Source organism: Chaetodon auriga, chromosome 11 (assembly GCF_051107435.1).
Source record: "Chaetodon auriga isolate fChaAug3 chromosome 11, fChaAug3.hap1, whole genome shotgun sequence".
NCBI lineage: Eukaryota > Metazoa > Chordata > Actinopteri > Chaetodontiformes > Chaetodontidae > Chaetodon > Chaetodon auriga.
The window spans coordinates 10,747,891-10,766,748 of NC_135084.1; the positions used below are offsets into that span (position 1 = coordinate 10,747,891).

Here is an 18,858-nt window from a genome sequence, read left to right on the forward strand (position 1 = left end):
AAAAAAAAGCATTCCTCTCTTTGATGTAAGAAGAGCAAAGTCTCTCAAAATACAAAGAAAAGGTCGACATGATGCTTGAAAAGATTTACTTCAGTACTTTCTTTGGGAAACTGTATTTAGTTACATTCCATTTCGAACAAACCACTTTTGTTCGACTGAAAACGGACCGACTGAGTGAGCCTTTTCATGCACTTAAAAGACTACTGCTCCCATCATGCTCACATCCGGCCTGAGGGCATTCCAGCCAATCAGCAGCCTTCTGGATTTATGGTAGCTATCTGGGGCACGGGGCCAGCACGTCTAGCCAGCTCGAAGTGCCACGACTTCACAGCAGACCACGGATACTCCAGCGGAGTGAGGGGGAGAGCACTGGGAAAAAAGCTAGTTAGCTAGATAGCTGGATAAATAGGTAGCTTTGCACAGAAGTCACTTCATTTATAACTCAAAGCTTTTGCCCTCTCTCCATTCCCTTTGAAGCAAGCAGACTTTGCTCCATAATCAGCGAGGTAAGCGTGGGAATCTTGGATTTTTTTATTCATTGAGCCAGCGTTAGCTAGCTTGGGAAGCTATCCACCGCTAACTCCTGAGCTAACTACTAGTACGGAACGACAGCCGATTAAAGTTAGCTAAGATAATTTTAGTTTTTTTCTCTCTCAACGCCCATTTACTTTACAGTTTTATTATAGCTTTTGGAGTGCAGTTTTGTTACGTAAACCGACACTTTAGACAACAATATGCAGGAAGATAGCCAAGTTCATTGATTCAAAGTGTTAGCTACAGTACTAGCTTGCAAGTAATGATTAAAAGCATATCGCATAAAGATAATTAGTGGATTACACACTTTATTTGTGTCCGTGCATGTTTGAGTGGATAACGATGTATGGTGTCCTTAGTGCCTCGTAAATCTGCGAGGCCTTTTTCACTCGTGCTTCCCAGTATAATAATTTTAGTATTAGTCTGATATTAAATAAACTGTCGTGGAAGTTCTCGGAAGGCAATGCGTTTGTGCCGAAGTATGGATTAAAAAAATTACGATTTTTTTACGTGCAGATATTATCCTGGAAGTGTTTCTGAAACGAGAAGTGATGAGAGACACGTTCTTGAAGAGAAAGAAATTATATGCATTTCCATATTTTACCACCGTGGCTTGATACCGTTTATGTAGATTCGTTTTAGCATAATACTCTTCTGTGTATGAATGCACACCCTGCAGATATCCAACTGCCGATGAATGAAAGCCAGATACGTCAGACTTACAGGGTAGATAGTTTGGTAAGTTTCGTCCTGTCTTTCAAGGACCGTGAGATGCACCATAATCCTCAGAAAGTCGGGGGTTTTTTAGCTGGAGCTGAGTGCAGATGCACTATCATATGACATAAGGAGACTTTACAAACTTTAGCTCCCAGCATTTAGACGCTGCGGTGAACGAGGACTCTGGACTCTGTTTCGATTCTTCTTAAACTCGCTCAGCAGTTTTCCTCTGCTGTGTCACGAAGTCGGTTTGTTTTAAAACCACAACCCTCCGCAGTGGCCCTCTTTTTGTACTTAAATATTTTCTCATAAGATAACATCTCATCCATAATATAAAGGGGGATATAACTGATAGCGCCGCGAGAGGTTTTTTTGTGTCCCTCAACTCTCAGCCGACTTTCCTCCCCTGCAGGCGAAGCATTCCAGCTTGCGACAAGCGCCTTTAAGATCCTTAAAGGGGTAGCTGAAGGCCCCTTCAGGGGATGGGTTTTTTTTCTGAAGAGCAGGAAATTAACTCTAAACATCAGCCAACTGTTGGAGGTTCTGGGATTTGTTGGTAACTTCGTGTACTTCATCCACTTTTGTCTGTTACCCGTTTTGCATCTATGGCTCAGGTTTCTTGGTGTTCAGTTTTCTTTCCAGAAATATTTTCGGTGTATTTCCTGTTGTATAATGCAGCCAAAATAATGGGGCTTTCTGCTGATGAGTAAAATTACATTTTTGTAAAGGATCGCTCGATTTCAGTTTATCTTGTGCCACGGTAGTATAATAATCCAAAATGATCACTTTAAGGTGCGAAGAAATATAACTGTTCAAAAAGACGCATTTGAAACAGTGCTGTGAGTGAGATATTATTTTTAAAGAAATATTTCCCAGGCAGTTTTCTTCACTGTTTGCATGGGGTGGATGGGGGGTGTCTCTCAGCCTGGTGCTGATATTTAATTGTATTTACTTTGGCTTTGTTTGTTTCAGTTCCCGTACTTACTCAGAAAGCTCAGTGCGTCACTCAAAGTTAAGTGTACGAGATTTAACTGTGAGTGAATTTGAGCTGCGTGAACACATACGTTTGTTTTCATTAGGTAATCTTGAACATTGTGATTAATTAAAACAGCTCCGCCGTGAGTTCCACTTTTTTTAACTCATCATTTTTCTTTTTTTGTTGAGGCTGTCAGGAAGTTAATAATTCTACTTCGTGTTTATTGTTGAGGTTGTAGTGGGTGGTGGTGTTGTGCTGCACTGCATTATATTGAAAGGTGTTTCTAACAGTCTCCCCCTCTCATGTATGTAAATAGGGTGACCAAAATATTAGAAACATCTCAATGTCATGCATCCCAGTTCAACGCCACTGTAAACTAAATCCTCAATAATAAGCATGTTGTTACATTCATACCTCTGGGACAGTGTCAATCAAAACTAGACATTATTTTATAAAGGCAGAATTTATGGCGGAGCTGTCGTGTTGGATCACATGAGATTGTACAAATGTACCTAATGAAGTGGCCGGTGAGTGCATGTTTTACCAAAAGTTAAAGGCTATTTGGCCAGGTTGTTTTGTGCAGCTGTTGTTTGTCGCACAGTTTGCTGATAAGATTTGCTGGTCTGCATTATGTAGTCAGCCTCAGAGCAAACCGGGGCTAACAGTGACACCTTGAGGCCTCTGCAGGTAATGGCTGTAGTTGTTCTCCATAAGGCTTTAATCAAAATTCTGTCTTATCAACTGCTCTCTTAATGCAGTCAGTTACATTTTGCCAATGCACAGAGAAATACTGTTGGCTGGTGAATTAATTAATGAACTTCTTTCTCCCCTTATAGAAATCCCTGGGCTTTGGTTGTCTACAGTAAGCTGTTTCTTTTAGAAAAAGAGTCATTGAAGTTGTTAACTGTGTTGACAAGTCTGCCACTTTCTTTCTAGGTTGACTGAAATTGAACAATGGATATCTATGACCCCCAGACCCTTGGGATAATGGTGTTTGGTGGATTCATGGTGATCTCTGCTGTCGGGATTGCTCTTGTCTCCACCTTCTCCATGAAGGAGACCTCTTATGAGGAGGCCCTAGCTAAACAACGCAGAGAGTTGAGTAAGACTCAGTCTGCTCGCTCTGACAAAAAGAAAAAGGACAAAGTATCTGAGAAGAAGAGCCGTGGAAAGAAGAAAGACGAAAAGCCCAATGGGAAGATCCCAGAGCCCGAGAAAATTCAAGAGGAAGCTGAAGCTGATGTAGTCATTGAGTCTGTTGCTGCCCCAGTTGTAGCTGCTGCTCCTGCTCCTGCCCCCGAGTCTGTCCCTGCTTTGGAGGTGAAACCAGCTGCAGGGCCAGCAGACACCCAACCCAAGACTGCTGCTGAACCAAGCCCAGCTCTTACAGAGTCTTCACCCGCACCCTCACCTAAAGAGAAAAAAAAGAAGAAGGTGGCTAAGGTTGAGCCGGCCTCTACCCAGTCAGCTCCTCTCGTGGCTACGCCTGCACCAGTCAAGTCCTCAGCAGTCCCTCAGTCAACCCAGGCCCCTGTGCCAGCCCCGACTAAAGCAACCTCTGCATCTGCCCCAGCCAAGGGTGCCCCTTCATCAGCTAAGTCTGTCTCAGCCCCTGCCCCAGCCAAGTCTGCCACTGCCCCAGCCAAGTCTGCTCCTGCCCCTGCCTCAGCCAAGTCTGCCCCTGCCCCAGCCAAGTCTGCCCCTGCCCCAGCCAAGTCTGCTCCTGCCCCTGCCTCAACCAAGTCTGCCCCTCCCTCAGCCAAGTCTGCCCCAACCAAGTCTGCTACAGCACCGGCTAAGTCTTCACCAGCTCCATCCAAGACTGCCCCAGTGCTGGAGGCTGTCACTAAAGATGTCCCAGTGATGGCAGTGCCACCAGTGGGATCTCAGCAGGGTCCCACTGTTGCAGGTAAAGCACAGGAGCCCAAGAAGAAGGCCTCCAAGAAAAAGACTGAGCCTGGTAAGTAGATCTGTTTTAGAGATATCTCTAGAGATTTACAGTTGTAACTACATTTATTAGATTTCTTTGAAATGCTCATTTTATCTTGCCATATTATATAGAGGGTTCTGAAGTTGTTATTAAAGAGAATATTTCCAAAATGGTGAAATCTGTACAATATCTCAGCATAGCATGAGAATAATACACATCTTGAGGCTCTGAAGGATGTCATGTGACCTGCAGTTTCAAGTGTGGCCACTATGCCAAAATCACAGCACAGCTCTTCACTCTCTGTGGGTGCTTGGTAACTTCCTCTTTGTCAGATTTCCTTATTCTCACACTGATTTGTGAGAATTTTTAAGCAGATAATTTAAATGCATAAAAAAAGATGCCTTTTTGGGGCTTGGCTAACCTTCCTGATATCCTTCCTTTTTTAACCCTGTCATTCTATTATGCATGATATGTAGTCTGGACCTTGGTTGTGTCCACATCAGTGCCTCTGCAGGTCTCTGCTACACTTACACTCTCAGCTACACTGCTGCTGCACTTACCCACAAATCCTTCTCTGTATGTCAAGGACCAGAGCCACTGTAGTCTGTCAATATGCTGTTACACAAGAACTGTCATTGTTTAAATCTGGCCTGTTCCTTTGAATTGGAAATGGCTGTTTAGGCAGGAACTATGTTAGCTGTAACACTGGTGATAGCTTTCAGACTTGAATGGAGGTGGAGTAGGGGCACGTCTTTATGGTTAGGTCGCACACGCCCACGCTCACAATCTAAGGCAGTAATACCCTGTCAGTGTTGATGAACTTCTAGCTGTGTATCCGTGGAAAGTAGTGCCAATGTCAGTTGTGGGTAATGTCTGGCACTCAGTTCTGAAGGGCATAGAGCACGCCAGCTTGTCCAAACACCACTGCCCTGTTTTGTTAGCTGACAAAGGCTCTCAGTGCCCTGACAATGGGTAGGGAGAGGGGTGGGGTTCTCTCTTGCCTGAGGCTTGTCTCCGCCTGGTGCTACAGTGCCCCACCATTTTGCCATCCGAAGCTGCCAAGGGCCCCAGACCCAAAGGACAAGTTGCAACCTTGTCTTTTTCCTGACACAGTGTGGGAATTTAGACTTCACTGTGACAGCCTAAAGGGCTCGAAGACTGTCCTGCTTTTTAGTTTTAGACTTGAAATATATTCTGAATTCCTTATACTTTTGCCACTGTGTTCTCGTGTGCTTCATTGAAATGTTTTGTGTTTGCCTCTTCAGTGGCAGCTGTGGATTCCGCTGATGCTCCGCTGTACCTGCCCTACAAGGCTCTGGTGTCCACCGTCAGTAGCATGGTGTTCAGTGAGGGAGAGGCTCATAGGCTCATTGAGATCCTGTCTGAGAAAGTTGGCATCATTCAGGACACATGGCACATGGTATGAGACACTACAGTCAGTGATGAGGAAAATAAGACAACTGTTGGACTTAAGAGTGTTCGGACACTTGATAATACACTGAATAGAAGTGAGACTTCTAAGGAGACACATTTCATTTTTGCTGTCTTTCTGTGTACATATACATTTTCAGGCAACTCAGAAAGGAGACCCAGTGGCTATACTAAAGAAACAACTGGAAGAGAGGGAGAAACAGCTGGCAGCAGAGCAAGAGGATGCTTCTGCAGCAAAGAACCGTCTCAGAGAACTCACCAAGGTTAGATGTACGAGCGTCTGTCAGGTCGATAAGGTGGTGCCAAATTCCTTTCGCAAAAACATCATCTGGTCTGTAGCTATCCTGGCAGCCTGACGAGGCTCTAATACTCATTACTGTTAATGAATTTCTTTGCTATTCTTAGATCCTTTCTACTATTGAGGCAACAGTACAGGGCAACAGCAAAATACAGCTCAGCCTGAAGGTGGCAGCAGAGGAAAAAGCCATGTTGTTACCTAAACATGAATGTGTGGTGATGTTTGGCTTGCAGTCCTCTTTATTCTTTGTCCGGAAGGTGGCACTAGAGGGCAGTTTAGAAGGTTACCCCAGGGCACAGGCCGTGTCCATAAAGAGCTCTCTGTTTCATAGTCATCTATCCATTACATTTACATTTAGATATTACATATGTTGCATATCTCATGCAATATCTTTGTCAGCCTATGGGTGGCAGTACATGATAGATCAAAGTTCATCCTTAGGTACCACGGCTTTGCTCAGCACCAGTCATGACAGTCTGTCTTGAACGTTTTAAGACACCACAACAGTTTTTTCACAGACACATTACAGTGAACGTAAATGTGCTCTCTGACCGTGCTGTCTGTTAACAGGAGCTGTCTGCAGAGAAGACCAAGGTGGCCAGCGTGGAGACGAGGCTGAGTTCCCAACTGAGTAAGAGGGAGCAAGAAATGATTGCTCTGCAAGCTCGCATGCAGGCCAGTTACCAGGACCATGTAGCCCAGACCCAGGGGCTCAATGCAAAGGTCAGTTCTCATACACACAATTCAGATTAGTACATTTTAATTTGCATTTTGTTATTTTATTGTCCTGCCTGTAATCTGACTGCTAATTAAAAGTGAAAATGTAGTATTTCCTTTCTTGAAACATAGTTGTCTTGACTGATTTAAAGCAGCTGTCTGTAGTGTGAGAGTCCAACATGGCTGGTGTATGAAAAAAAACAAGCTTTAAAATAATTTTACAGATCCTCAGCCTGCAGGACCAGCTGGAAAAAGGCCCCAATGCCCAGCTGGCCCGTCTACAGCAGGAGAACTCTATTCTCCGCGATGCCCTCAACCAAGCCACTAGTCAGGCTGAGAGCAAGTGAGTGTTTCCCTTTAACAGTAAATGAAACACAGTGATCCATAATGACATGCATCTTCGCCCTTCATGCCGATGCTAATTAAAGTGACTATTGAGTACAGTGTGTTGAAATCCAAGGCGTGTTCGTAGCAGACCTGAAGGTTGATTCATGTTTTGGTGAGGCCCTGACTCTTTCTCCTTGCATCTCTCTTTCTGCGTCTCTTACTCTGTCTTCAGACAAAATGCGGAGCTGGCGAAGCTGCGTCAGGAATGCACAAAGTTAACCAAGGAACTTGGAGAGAAGACCGAAAGTCTGCTTGCTGATGAGCACATCAAGAAAGGACTGGAGGCCAAGGTCTCCGCTACTGAGAAGCAGCTCTCCCTGCTGCAGGTTGGCCTGAGCTGTGGGAACGCCACATTATCTCTATTAGAAATGACAGTGGATGTGATCAAGTTTCCACATGGAGACAACTTATTCCATCCCTTCTTTTTTTTTTTTTTTCTTCGTAAATGCTGTTTCTTGTTTGAGCAGCCGGTTAGTTAGAGTCTCTGCAAGCCTAGACCTTTCCCGCCTACCCTCCAACCCCCTAATGTTATGGGAAGTTTAATTGCCTTGTAATCATAGAGCCCAGGGCTGGGCTGGAATGCAGCCATACAATAATGGGGCAGCAGGGAAAATGCTTCTCAGCACCAGCTGGAATGTGTGCGAGTCCAAGCACCTCTCCTCTCCAGCCCTCTGTAACTGGCTGTAAAAAGAGCAGGAACAGTCTGGTGCTATTTGCAACTCGTGACTATCAGACAGTACATCCCAAGTATGGTATTTATATTTATATATGTGTACTGTCAGCCTACGCAGTCACGCACTGATGGAATGCTGTTGGTCTCAACTATTACAGTTATATGGAGCAAGTGAGTCATCATTGCCTGACAGTCAAGAGTTGATTTAGGTTAATCATTCACTAACATCCTTCAGGAGCACACTAATGTTATGTAATGGCTCACGTCACATGCTCAATTGATGCAAGAGATGAGTTTGCTCTTATTTCTGTGACCTGCTGAGTGTCGGTACCTTTGTGGTGCACATGTGTTGCTCTACTGATTGGCCTCCTGTCATCATCAGCAATCAGCTGCTTTGACTCAGTCTGACGTAGAGCCTAATCATCTCACATTCCCGTCAGCTTCAAAGCACTTCCTGCAAGACACTTCCTCTTAGAAAGTTCCAAACAAATGACTTAGAATGCTATTAAAATGTCTGGATTTATTTTCTTATGACACAACATCAAGTCAAAGGATATTCACATTGCCCTGTAGCTGAATTATCTGTCATTGTTTTATTATGTCCTTTTCTCTGAATGTGTAGAAATATGATATTTTAAAGATACTTAACAGAAAAGGGACAAATGCACTGCTACTGCCTTGTGACTCAATGGTGCCAAAGATGTTTTTGTGAATCTTTGCTGCCCCCTGCTGTTTTACATGACATGCTGATGAATTTTGTGGCAGGCCAGCCATTCGGAGAGCGAGCAGGCGTTACAGAGGAGATTGGAGGAGGCGTGCGAAGAGCTCAGAACGACACAGAGTAGAAACAGCAGCCTGCAGGCCTCTTTGGACAAGACCCAGCAGGACAGCAGCTCACTGTCAGGTCAGAGAATGAGGAACAAGGTCTCAATGGTTGCAAGATGAAAAGGCGTAATACTTCATTCTTGAGCTTTGGGAATATGGAGCCAGTGGTTTTCACAGAATGTAGAGCACAGAACAAGTTGTGCGAGGTGTGTTTTCACAATGGCCTTTGTTCCTGCAGAGTTTCAGGTGTGTATTGGGAGATTGGAGGCGGAGCTCAGGGAACGCTCTGCTCAGGTGGATGCCCTCACCACCCAGCTGGAGGAGACCCAGGCAGAGAAAAACCAGCTTGTACAGCAGGTGGCCTCCATCAACTCACTGCTGGAGGCTAGTCAGACCAAAAAGGAGGAGGATAACAGTCAGGTAGGACATGCATTGCTGATTTGACTTTTCTGAAGTGGCCAGGCGCTTTGCCGCATATGATCACCCCTAAGGATGTTTGTGGTGTCTGATTCAGCAGGGGAATGCTGCAGAACTGGAACAGCTAAAGCTCAGGTAGGTGCCGTGAACGTCTTTTGTTCTGAGCCAGCGTCAGATCCGGAGCCGTTCCACTGATTGAAATGCTTTGCCCCCACTGCAGCCTCCAGGAGAGAGACAGCCAGCTGAGCACACTTAACGATGAGCTGAAGCAACTGCAGAAGAAGCAGGAAGCTGCTGTAAGTGTCACAAACATGTGCTGTGCGATCTATCACCACATCGTTTTTATTCGCATAAAGATGTGGACAGTGACACTGCTAATCACAAATAATGTGCTGTTCTAACAGGAGAGCACTATTGTTGAGCTACAGCAAACAAATAAGAGGTATTGTGCGTTTCCCTTTCAATCGGTTTGACTCAAATCTTTTTCACACCTCTTGTTTATTTTCTGCTAATACCACTTAATCCACATCGTGTGTTGCTTTAGTGAGGATGCCAGTCTCATTACATCACTTCAGGCTGAACTTAAAAACCTCAAGGAAGGCATGGTGCAGCTTAACAACACACCAGTAAGTGTGCCTCTTGATGTGTTGCATGATTCTGCCTCGAGAGCTGCTCTGCAGAACAAAACATGATGTCAGCGACTCATTTGCATGTCCACTCTGTTTCAGGCGTCAGATAGCTCTGCAGAGCTGGGACTACTACAGAACAGGTAAACGAGTGCTGGCATATGAAACAAAGGTGAGGTCATCTTGTGAGGTCTGTTACACATAAATCTCTGTTGTCTCCTTGGGTCCTTTGACTAGTCTGACTGAGAAGGATGCCCTTATCACATCACTACGAGAGGAGCTGAGTGAAGTGAGGGAAAAGAGCAGTGACGCAGTAAGGCTGTTCACACTACACACCACGACACACCAGTGGCTTATCAGGCAGGACTGCTTTGCTCTTAATCACCTTCCTGATTATGTCATCCATTTTTTTACCAGAATGTTACGGCAGAACTGACAGCCTTTCAAACTGAAACCAAAGAAACTCTCCAGACACTCTTCCCACAGATACCTGTAGAGACAGAGCAGGTAGGAAAAGGGGATTCGCTGACTGACCTTTTATCCTCACGATTTTGGTCGTTATTCTGTAAAATAATGCGCACATGAATTATGTATGTCTGCTTTTCTCCTCACTTAGTCCAACTGGTTACGAGTATTTACACAGAAAGCTCAGGAGGCTCTCAGCCAGCAGAGCCAAGAGGCTCAGTCAAGCCCAGCCTTGCCTGTAAGGCACAGTTTTCTACTGCTACCACATACTGTTTTGAATTAGCCCAGCAGAAGCAGTTCTGAATGTGTTTCCTTTGTTTCAGGAGCTGCTCGAGAAACTGAAGGAGGCTGAGGAGAGCCATGGCTCACTGCAGGCTGAATGTGAACAGTACAGGACAGTCCTGGCTGAAACAGTAAGTGACTTGCATAAATATGTATGGGTGTATGTATATATGTTTTTTTTTTAATGTGAGTTGCATGAATTTATGAGTCAATTTATGCAGTTCATTTAATCTCATTTCACTTCTCCTTTAGGAAGGAATGCTGAAACATCTGCAGAAGAGCGTGGAGGAAGAAGAACTGGTGTGGAAGTCCAAGATGGCTAACTCAGAGGAACAGCTGAGGCTGGTAAGTTGCCTCTTTGAAATGTAACCATGTGTGGGTCTGCTTTCCTTATTTTTAAGACCTCACAACAGTCTATCTCACACATTACCAGGCTTTGGAGAAAGCCAGCAAACTGGAGGCAGAAAACCAAAGTGTAGAGCAGGTGAGGAGTCTTCCACACTTACTTGAGTTAAAGTAGCAGGTTCGAAACACGTGCTCCCATGTGAAACTGATTGTTTTGATTCTCTCTGCAGTTGAAGGAGCAGATGATGCTCCTTGAAGCCCAGCTGGAGAAGCAGTCAGAAAACCAGGGGGCTTTAGAGGAGGTGGAGCAGGTACATGAGCAGCTTGCACTACAGATCACTGCGGCCTCTCTGCTGCTCAATGATTGGTCATATTTAATGTCTAAGTTCCCCCATTGATGAGTTGAACTTATATATTATTTGAATTGAAATTTCATTTTTTCCTTCCAAAGAACATTTTTTACATAAGGTGGTAAATTCATCTGTTTTCTGTGTTTGTGTTTGTTCTTCTAATAACATTTCAGCATTACAGTCAATGAAGTCTTTTTTGTTAGCTTGTTGTACTTTGGATTATACTCTGGGTTACTTGGGTAGTTTTTCATACTTGATGTCACGCTCTGATTTAAAACTCTTGAGGTTTTTTTGTTTTGTTTTGTGTTCTTTAGGTTTTGTTTTGTTTTTTTTGTTTTTTAATGAAATCCTAGAAAATAATTTCACATATTTAAAGGTATCAGCCTCTTGTGGTGCATTTAAAGCTAAACATGTCGGACATGTTCGTTTCTGTGCTCGGTTTTCAGCTGAAGCTGCAGCTGTCAGAGTATCAGAGCCAACTGGATTTGGCCCAGAAGGAGGTCCAGGCACACAAGGAGGAGCTTGCACAGGTGACTTTACTGACTAGACCTGCTTTCCCATCCAGACAATATTCACACATTCATATACCAGTGTGACTGAGGCGTCATTTACAAGGTGTCACATGTCGTGATGTTTATGGAAATCCCTCCTTAACCCACACAATCAACCAGGTGAGGTGTTGGTAACTTGTGACACAAAGGGGATTCATGAATGGGAGGTTATGTAACTAGTGACGACTTCCTGTTTCAGGTCAGAGAGCAGCTGGGCGAGGTTGCGATGCGGGCTCAACAAGAACAGAATGGCCCCGCTGAAGCTCAACCCAGTCAGGTCAGGGTGCAGGGGTCACAGGGCACCCTTCACTTTCTGTTCAGAGAGTACTGGACTGCGACTGGGACACTTCTCCTGAGATCTCGTTTCTTACTGTTTTTTTTTTAATCACCCCTTAAATGAACCCCACTTCAATTTAATGATAAAAGACGATGAGAGATTGTGATCTGGGTCAACACGTAGCAAAAACCGTGTCCTAAATGAAGGATGTGATCACGAGGGTAGCAGATGACTGATAAAGAAGTGCTGTTTTTCCAGTCCGTCCAGTACACCTCCGACACAGCGGCTGGTTATGCTAACCACTGTTTGCATTGACTGAGTGGACCTAACTCTAACCACTGCTTTCTCTCACTTTTTTCGGCATGCTCACTTCTCCTTTGTTTCCAGATATTTGTTTGTACGTTTCTTAACAGCAAGAGAGTTTTTTTTTTTTTTTTTTTTGACTTCAGCCTTTCACTCGAAAACGTCCGAGAGGCATCTAACTTGCCACACAGGTCCTGCAGCTTTTGTCTGTGTGTTTGTGTGTGTAGTGCTGCTGCTTTGGCACAAGAATGTTTGCATACACACATGTATGTGTTAGCCATTCGTCTGTGTACATATTCACTGTGCGTGTGCTCTTTTTGTCTGCCACCAGGTCCGGAACGAGTTGAGTCAGACGACCGAGAAGCTGCACAGGGAGGTGGCTCAAATGCAGCAGCTTTCCGAAGAGTTTGAGCAGGTATCCGCCATCGTTGGTACAGTTTTCAGAGGGTGACTACTAGACTCTCAGTTGATAACATTAAAGTGTGTGCGGTGTGTGTTGTCAATCTCCAGGCCCAGAAGACTATAACAGACCTTCAGGCTCAGCTGGATGTCCTGAAGGTTTCTGCAGAGTCCCCACAAGCTGACACAGAAGATGTTACTCAGCTCAAGGTGCAGTAACAAGGAATCCAAACATTTAATTGTGATTGAAAGTCAGTCCTGGATTGTTGTAAATCTCATTCCCCACAGAGTATCTTAGTGTGACGGGGGCACTTATCAGCTTTGTAGTTTTAACACTGATTCAAACATGTGTTTGAAGTTGTACTGATCGCCTCAAAAGATGGAGAGCTTTTATTTTCTCCAACAGTAGGTATTTATGTCACTCAACCTCGCTTTCTCACTCCTCAATTTAATGACTCAGGTGTTCAATATTAAATAAAAAACAAGACAAAATAATCAATAAGCTCAGCTCATTCTTACGCGTATTTTTACAGTAACGGAGTTCATCGGAGGAAATCAAAAATTTAAATGACCTGTGATAAACTGTTACTGTGAAAAGAATCAGGAAGGAGAAGAAGAACATTGAGTCTCATTTTTACTGCTGTCGGAACAGGAGCGTCTGGAGAAGGAGAAGAAGCTGTCCAAAGACCTGGGCCAGGCCGCCACCAAGCTCCAGCAGCTTCTCAAAGCCACTCAGGAGCAGCTGACCAAAGAGAGAGACACAGTGAGGACACTACAGGAGCACCTGGAAGGCAAGGTGAGACAACCGTGACCATACAGCTACGTGTATGTCGCATAGACAGATGTACCTCCACAGAGCTGGCTGAGGATAAGAATCTGATTTCCCCAAATTGGGATTGACACCGTGCTAAATTTAAATCTAATCCTTTTCTTATTTCTGTTTTCAAGGGAGAATACGTGGAGCTGAAGGAAGGAACGTCCGTCTGAGAGGAAGTTCCCTGCAGACACTACAGAAAAACTGCCAAATATGCCTTATGATTACCATAGTTATGCATTCCAAAACTATTTCTTTCGTGTACTGTAGTTGATTGCATTTGTTGCAAGTGTAGGAATCAGATGTTTGATATTATGAACATTTCAAAGCAAGATTAGAGGAGAGAATCCTGCTACAATCTTTACTGAAACCCACATTCCATCAACAATTCTGGCTATGTCAGAAGTTATTTATCCCCCTGCCTTATATTCCAAACATTTCCCCATAGTTCAGTGTTAAAAAGGGAAACCGATTGTACGTCAAACGTACATCAACCTGTGCAATTACTTTGTATGTCTTTTCTATGTGGTTGAATGATGGGAACATTTTATGGTTCAATGTTTCATTACCTTTAGAGCCCGCTTTCCTCTGTAGCTGGCTGTCAATAACACAAATTTGTATGAATGAATAAACTACAGTGTAGCTCTACGTGTTTCCCGTTCACTGTCTGTGTCACAGTTGCATTACATGCACATTGTACACCTGTACTGAACTCATGATACTAAGAAATTAACGCTCAGAATGACAACACTCATTTTAAAACTGCAACAGCTTTTGCAAAAAGCTGTCACAACTCTGCTGTGCAGGGAACAATTTCTGACAGGACGTGCTACTACACAGTACATCATACAGCAAAATGGAGGTCACATCTCCCCATAGCAGACTGCTGTTAGAGCTCTGTTATCCTTTATGAGTAATGTTTCCAAAAGCTTGTTAAAAGTGTGGCTTTGTTTTACACACAGTAAGCTTCAGGTTTCATCAATGGTCACGGCACAAGGAAGCATATTACAAGAGGGAATTTGTTAGCAGTCATGAATGAATGAACATACACAGCTGTTTTTTCTCCAGGTTTGGTGGAGGCCGCAGACTGTACGTCAGGTCTGAACGTGTCAGAGAGCGAGGCGCTGCTCCCGCAGGCCAGGCTGCCACTGTGTTCGAGGATAGACTAGTGATGGAGATGTCTGTGCAGTTGTCCAAAGGGTCTCCAGATTCACCTTGATGTCCTTACGGTTGCAGTGAATGTGAATGAGGACAACACTGTTTTATAGTCCAATGATCGTTTGCTGTATTTCCAGTGCACAAGTCTATTATGGATAGCACGCAGAGCTTGGTTTAACTCAAGCGACACCTTCCTTAACACCTGTCTTAAGCCCAAAGTCAGCTTGCTGACCCAGATGAAGATGAAGAAAATGGAGATTTGATCAAATGAAACCAAAGTGTGGTTAAATGATCTCAGGACTAATGATTGGTTAGTGGGTCAAAGGTGATAATGGCACCGAGGACAAAAGCAGAAATGCTGTTTTCTAAATGCTTTGCCAAATCAGTAGGCTACACCATCTCACTGAATTACAAAAAAAGAAGAAGAAAAAAAAAGGGTGGAAACAGAAAAACAGCACACACTTGCACTATTGATTGCATTGAATTTATTTGACAATACTTGGCGTTCAACGAGCTCTACATTTTCAATGAAACTTTGTTTTGTTCTTTGTAAAAGTTGTACTGCTCTTTATGTGTCCACCAGAGTATAACAGGTGTTAGATTTACAGGCCCAGCCATTTTGACTTAGTCAACTCTACTAGGGTGTCCATGGGGATATTTTACACAGTATAGTATGCAGTGAACATGTCATCAGTGACTAACCCATAAAGGAAGACACATGGTGAATACTAGTGTGCTGGGATACAAACAGTATGTACATAAAAACACCAAATAATTGATATGAGAAAAATAAATGTACTACGAGTCAAGTGACAGACAACACTATCATTAATGTATGGATACATCAAAGAATGAATAAAATTATATCTGAACAGGACTGATTTCACAGCCCAAATGGTGTGATTGGTTGGTTTATTGGGGCACAAATAGCAGACATTTGTGTTACAGGAATCTCATCCCGCCCAAAGACCAACCCTTCCCCTTCAAGCTTTGTTGACCCAATCAAAAAAAGCCATCAATTGTTCTGAAATGGGGGACAGATGGTTTAATGACCCCTCTCAGTATGCTAAACAACGACCCCCTCAAGACTGATTATGTCTTTTCCCAACAGTTCTGCAAAACAGCGCCTGTCACCGCAGTCTGAAGGTTCATTCATCTGCAGATTATGTTTGATACCTGTTGAAAACATCACGAGGGAACAAAATTCAGTTTGAATTCTGGGGTCATCAATGTGTACAAAAGTCTAATGCAATGACAAAAAAAATATATTTAACAAAGTGGAAGAAACCTTACCATCCATGTTCTTCTTAAGAGCATCTGTTGAACTGGCAAATCTCATTTTATCTTTGACGCAGCCAGTTTCAGGACACCTGATATGAAGAGAAATCATTTTTCAAGTGTAACACACGTGAGAATGTTTGAGCATTTGACTATTTATGCTTCAATCGCAACACAAGGACCTACCACAGCACGAAGACCAGCTCTTTTTTGTTGGCTGATTCCTTGGTGTCAAAGTGACAGTCATACAATATGTAGCGGCACCTGTCAGGGTCCAGCAGGGCCTTGAAGGCCGGAAAGGCATCATTTCTGTCCAGATCAGCTTGGCGGAGAACTTCATCCACGAGAATGAAGCCATCATCGATTTTAAATGCTGCCAGTCTTATAAGCTTCACCGGATCACTTTTCAGTATTTTAATTTCATCGATGAGTTTCTTCACTTCATCGGAGACTTTTACCCCAGACGTCTGTTTTGAGAAAACACAAGACATTTGATGTCACTAAGCCATTGTCTAGGACTTGTTTTGCTGACACAAGGACAATTTATCACATGTACTCTCTGAAAGGTATGAACCCCACTAGTCACATGTAATGTTGGTGAGCTTGTGAGCTCATTTATCGTAAGACAGAACATAAGAGAAACACACAAAGGTGAAAAATGTAGTGCAGATTTCTTTTGTGACTTACAAGTCATTCAAATTTTACAGAAAGATGGTAAGAGCTATATATATCAAGAACTGAGGCAAAATGATTAATTCCATTAAAAAGGAAAGGGAAAAAAAGAGACAAAGCAGCTCTTATCAATGAAGACTACTACTACCAAGTCAAATTTACCAGTTAGATGTACGAAATCTTGTGAAATGAGATTATCATAAAGACTATCACAGTCTGAGCAGTGAGTGGGGTTAGGGCCTGAGCTCATATTTGAGCAGATGTTCACTTGTACTTTGGTTTTTAGTCAGAAAGCAGAACTAAAAGATGTAAAAAAAAAAAACAAAAAAAAAAAAACAGGAAGTTCATCAAAACCAAACATTGGAGAAAAGTGTTAAACCTATTTAAGCAAGTCAGTGTGCTAATGCTCTGCCAGCTTTGCAGCAGTAACGTGCTGTGGCTGCTGCATACCCCATGAATTTCCAAGGCTTTGGCTCTGTCACATTCCAGTCATTGTGGAACAAGTTAGCACAAGAAAGACCGCCCCAGGGGACTCTCTCAGAACAAGTCTGAAGCATGAACAAAGCTCCCTCCATTTTGGAGGCAAAACCACACCTTGAACAAGCCCTTTCAAACACTCTCTTTTCACTCAGCAAACCATTTCCTCAAAGAACCATCCAACAGACACCCCACACTCTGCATATCTGCACAGCCAGGCTTCAATGAGTTTCTATGTTTTTACATATACTGTTAAAATTAGGTCATGGTACTTAAAAGTTTCATTAGTTCTAGATCACTTGTCCTGTGGGACACACAAATCACAAACAAGAGGTTGTCAGCTGCCAATTGTTTTAGTGAAAGCTACTCACCATTTTACATCCGATGTGTGAAGGAAACAGGCAGCAGAGAAAAATGGCACCACCACTTAAAAAGCTGAGGGGTCATAAGGAAGGAGAGCAGGTTGACTCATAGAGGAGGAGCTGGGGTAAATGAGCACACCTCCGAAACTGGGCCCACCCCCTCCTCCCAGGTATCACACAGTTTCAGCTGCAGCCTCAGTATTTGCATTTAATCACATTATACTTGATCCTTAGATCACAATGAGCACATGTGCTTTATTGTCTGGCACAAGACAAACATTTTGTCATCCAGTCCATCATCTTACATTTGGTAGAGGCAGAGCTCTTCCTTTTAAGGTAAAACCCCAGGTGAGCCTCTGCCAGTGATTGGTGGGAGTGAAACGTAACGCCCTTATATGGAGACAAACCTGTCCACATTTTTAGCACATCTGCTGCTGAGATGCAGCTCAGTGGCCTTATAAGGTAAAGTACAGGATGAGCGCACAGATGTGTCAAAAGGAGTTATCAAGCTACCTGTGAGGTGAAATGCTACACCTCCATCAGATTCTAGCAGTAAGAGTCAACAGGTAGATGAACAAAAATGGAAATAGCCTCAATCTAATCCTACTCTAAACACAGCATTTCCTAGTTTCTACGCATGTGTACCACTAAAGTGGATCAATCTGGATGATATGAACTTCAAGTGTAAATTCTGATTTGGTTTCTTCAGCCAAGACTGATGGGTTGGTGCAGCTGCGATTTATTGCTCTGTTTCAGAGGTCCAAAGGAGCGCAATTATGACATGTCTGTGCAAGGTTAATGGAAAAATACATCGAATCAGAGTAAAGAGAGAAGGGTTTGACCCCAAGTAAAAGAAGAAGAGAAGGAAAGAAAGAAAATGCATTTAACCAAGGCATCTTCAAAACATGTCTGATAATTCCATGTCTGTCTTTAGAGTAATAAAAAGTGGAACTTTTTGTAAAATCCAGGTGTGTAGAATAGGTGTTGTTGGCTGAGCTCACAGGAGGGGCACCTGGGCCCCCCGTCACTCCTCTAATCCTACATCATGCCGTTTGCAGTGGTGGAAAGTGCTGTACTTAAATACAAGTTTGAGGTACTTATACTTCACTGAATCTTTCCTTTTTCTGTTGCATTATACTTTCACTCCACAACAGTTCTGAAGCAAATATTGTACTTTTTACTGCACCATATCTATGAGTGTAGTATTACTGTTAACAAAAGATTGAGTAAACAGTAAGTGAATAAGTAGAGCCCATTCTCTCTGTTATGCCTAAATATTTGTTCTACATAATGTAAAATGGTACATGGTAGTGTGTCAGTTAGATATGAAAACTTGACAAAAGGGATTTTCTCAGCAGGCAAAATGTGAAATCCAAAAGTTTCTGCTGCAGCATCACTCTTTTGTTGGAGGCACTAAATGAAAAATACTCCAAATACCAACGAGAAAAAAGGGAACTGGCTCATTGGCAAAAAAGAGAATGACATTCTCTAGCTTTTTTTTAGATGGTTCACATAATCTAAACTCTCCTTTTGTTGGAGAATTTCGGCATCAGAAACTGTTCCTCCACAGTGACTGCTTTGAAATGCAAATACT

General features: G+C 43.2%; 1 protein-coding gene across 3 annotated transcripts; it reads left to right on the forward strand.

Annotated features, from left to right (window-relative positions):
• Positions 1 to 327: 327 nt before the first annotated feature.
• Positions 328 to 13,965, forward strand: rrbp1a (ribosome binding protein 1a). Of its 3 annotated transcripts, none has more exons than XM_076743302.1 (27): positions 328 to 506; positions 3,164 to 4,187; positions 5,423 to 5,577; positions 5,729 to 5,851; positions 6,457 to 6,609; positions 6,828 to 6,946; positions 7,163 to 7,316; positions 8,429 to 8,567; positions 8,727 to 8,908; positions 9,003 to 9,040; positions 9,126 to 9,201; positions 9,310 to 9,347; positions 9,450 to 9,531; positions 9,634 to 9,674; positions 9,769 to 9,844; positions 9,949 to 10,038; positions 10,148 to 10,234; positions 10,320 to 10,409; positions 10,531 to 10,623; positions 10,712 to 10,762; positions 10,854 to 10,934; positions 11,420 to 11,503; positions 11,724 to 11,801; positions 12,436 to 12,519; positions 12,615 to 12,713; positions 13,156 to 13,299; positions 13,452 to 13,965. In XM_076743302.1, the coding sequence occupies exons 2-27, from the start codon at positions 3,182 to 3,184 to the stop codon at positions 13,488 to 13,490; spliced, it is 3,402 nt and encodes a 1,133-aa protein (XP_076599417.1). In that variant the 5' UTR covers positions 328 to 506; positions 3,164 to 3,181; the 3' UTR covers positions 13,491 to 13,965. The 3 variants fall into 3 exon arrangements, with proteins under 3 accessions (XP_076599417.1, XP_076599418.1, XP_076599419.1); XM_076743303.1 differs by having other exon boundaries at positions 9,006 to 9,040; XM_076743304.1 differs by lacking the exon at positions 11,724 to 11,801.
• Positions 13,966 to 18,858: the final 4,893 nt, after the last annotated feature.

Coding starts and splice junctions, on each gene's coding strand:
- rrbp1a (XM_076743302.1), top strand. CDS start 3,182: ATGGATATCTATGACCCCCAGACCCTTGGGATAATGGTGTTTGGTGGA. Junction 10,235..10,319: donor AGTCAAGCCCAGCCTTGCCT/GTAAGGCACAGT, acceptor CCTTTGTTTCAG/GAGCTGCTCGAGAAACTGAA. Junction 11,802..12,435: donor CTGAAGCTCAACCCAGTCAG/GTCAGGGTGCAG, acceptor GTCTGCCACCAG/GTCCGGAACGAGTTGAGTCA.